The sequence below is a fragment of the Lathyrus oleraceus genome, chromosome 4 (assembly GCF_024323335.1).
Source record: "Lathyrus oleraceus cultivar Zhongwan6 chromosome 4, CAAS_Psat_ZW6_1.0, whole genome shotgun sequence".
Taxonomy (NCBI): Eukaryota; Viridiplantae; Streptophyta; class Magnoliopsida; order Fabales; family Fabaceae; genus Lathyrus; species Lathyrus oleraceus.
Genome location: NC_066582.1, coordinates 196,774,846 through 196,776,893, shown reverse-complemented (window position 1 = coordinate 196,776,893; position 2,048 = coordinate 196,774,846). Strand labels below are relative to the sequence as shown.

Sequence of the window (2,048 nt, the reverse complement as noted above, 5' to 3'; positions counted from 1 at the left end):
TGGGTTGGCACGAGACCCACACCCAGACTAGATTCACTTAGGGGTACTTTTGTCCTGTGATAATTCACTTTGACAAAGTATTTTAACTAGATTCCGTGACTCTGGGAAGCCTTTAGGGATCATCTTTTGGAGAATAGTTCCTACTTGTGAGTGGGATATTAGGTTTTTGCAGGAAACCGAGCTCCTACATACCCTGTTTCTCATGTGACATCGAACATTTGAACCCACATCAAGCATAATCTTTATATTATCCAGAATGTGCCACGTTGTTTCATATCATTTACATATCATAAAAAATCATTGCATCATATAACCCTTTTTGCATATGCATTTCCATGGAATCTGATAGCCTAGTCCGTTGTCAAGTACTCATAGATATCATGAATCCTGGCAGGAGAAGTGTGTTCAATTACAAGTTTATGGAACCTCGAATGAAAGCTTTGAAGGGATTGGGAACTCGTTTTGTTCTGGATCACAAAGAGGATTTTAATGAGGCCTCTGGGAACCTCCTAGGTATGCTCAACACTGAAGTGAACACTACAACAGTCAATACCCTTGTGTAGTTTTATGACCATCCCATGAGGTGTTTCACTTTTTCGGGATTATTAGTTATCTCTGACGTTGGAGGAATATTCACATATCTTGGGGGTTGGGATTAAGGATCAGGTTCCTTTCATCAGTACCAAGGAACTACCCATGTCTCATTTTTTAGCCGAAACTCTGCATTTAGAAAAGAAGGAAGTGAAGCTCAAGCTTAAGCCTAAGGGTGGAACTCATGATTTTACTCTGAATTTTTTGGTAGAGAAGGTCGCTGCCTTTGCTGATGTTGGAAGTTGGAACGCTTTCAATGTTGTTTTCTCTTTGCTCATCTATGGGATCGTGTTGTTTCCTAGTATGGAAGACTTTGTGGACCTAGCATTTATTCACATCTTCCTGTCCAAGAATTCGGTTCCTATGCTTCTTGCTGACACTTACTACTCCATCCATGTAAGGATTCACAAGAAGAAGGTTATTATCATGTGTTGTGTTCATTTGCTCTATAGGTGGTTTATTTCTCACCTGCCCAACAAGGGTCCTTTCGTTGAGAACAAATACAATCTCAAATGGTCTCAGAGGATCATGTCTCTAACCGTTGAAGATATTCTATGGTACTCTAGAGCTTATGTCGATGTCAAGGTCATCCTTAATTATGGAAATTTCCACAATTTTCCCCTCATATGTATAAAGGGTGGAATTAACTATAATCCAAGGTTGGCATTACGTCGGTTGGGTTACCCGTTGCTATGCAAGCTAAATCCCGAGCATGTGGAGGAGTTTGTTTTGTTTGAAGGGGTTGACAACCCAAAGTTTCTAAAGAAGATCGTCAGAGCTTGGAGGGAGGTTCGTCTTCAAGGAATGTCTGAGTTAGGGAAGAAGAATTGCATCGCCAAGGAAGCCTATACACATAGGGTCAAAGACAAAGTTGAAAAAAAATTGTTTTCGTTTCCATCTGAGCCATCTATGAACATCCAACAGCTTGTGCTTATAGTTTTTCCTACTTTCGGGGTTGGGAATCTCAAGGAGTCTATCAAGATCTTAGAGAAAGAGAATGTTAATCTACGATCTAATCTTGGTAGGATTATAAGGGAGAAGGAAGACTTAGAGCTTAACCTCAACCAAAAGATAGCAATGACATCCCGAGCGGTGGAGGAAGTTGAAGAGGAGCAAATCAAGAGGAGAAAAGTAAGTGACGCTTTAAAAGGGACTATTGACAGCATATTTTCCAAGAATAAATAGCTCACAAACATACAATATCAAGCATGCAAGATGGAGATCAGCTTAAGAAGCTTCGCGAACAGTTAGAGAGTTGCAAGAAGGAGTTGAAAGAAGAAAAAATTTGTACTAAGAAGTTGGAGTTTTATTTATCTCAACACGGAACAGAACTCGACAGGAGTTTTAAAGAGATTCAAGGGCTAAAAGATCAAGCACATAAAAGTAGAAAAGATACTTATCAACTTCAGCAAGAGGCTATGCATTGGGAAAGGAACAGTCACCATCTGTAAGTTCTC

General features: G+C 39.9%; 1 protein-coding gene across 1 annotated transcript; it reads left to right on the top strand.

Moving 5' to 3' along the window:
- Nucleotides 1-696: 696 nt before the first annotated feature.
- On the top strand, nt 697-1,776 carry LOC127136646 (uncharacterized). The gene has a single exon (XM_051063183.1). The coding sequence runs from the start codon at nt 697-699 to the stop codon at nt 1,774-1,776; it is 1,080 nt and encodes a 359-aa protein (XP_050919140.1).
- Nucleotides 1,777-2,048: the final 272 nt, after the last annotated feature.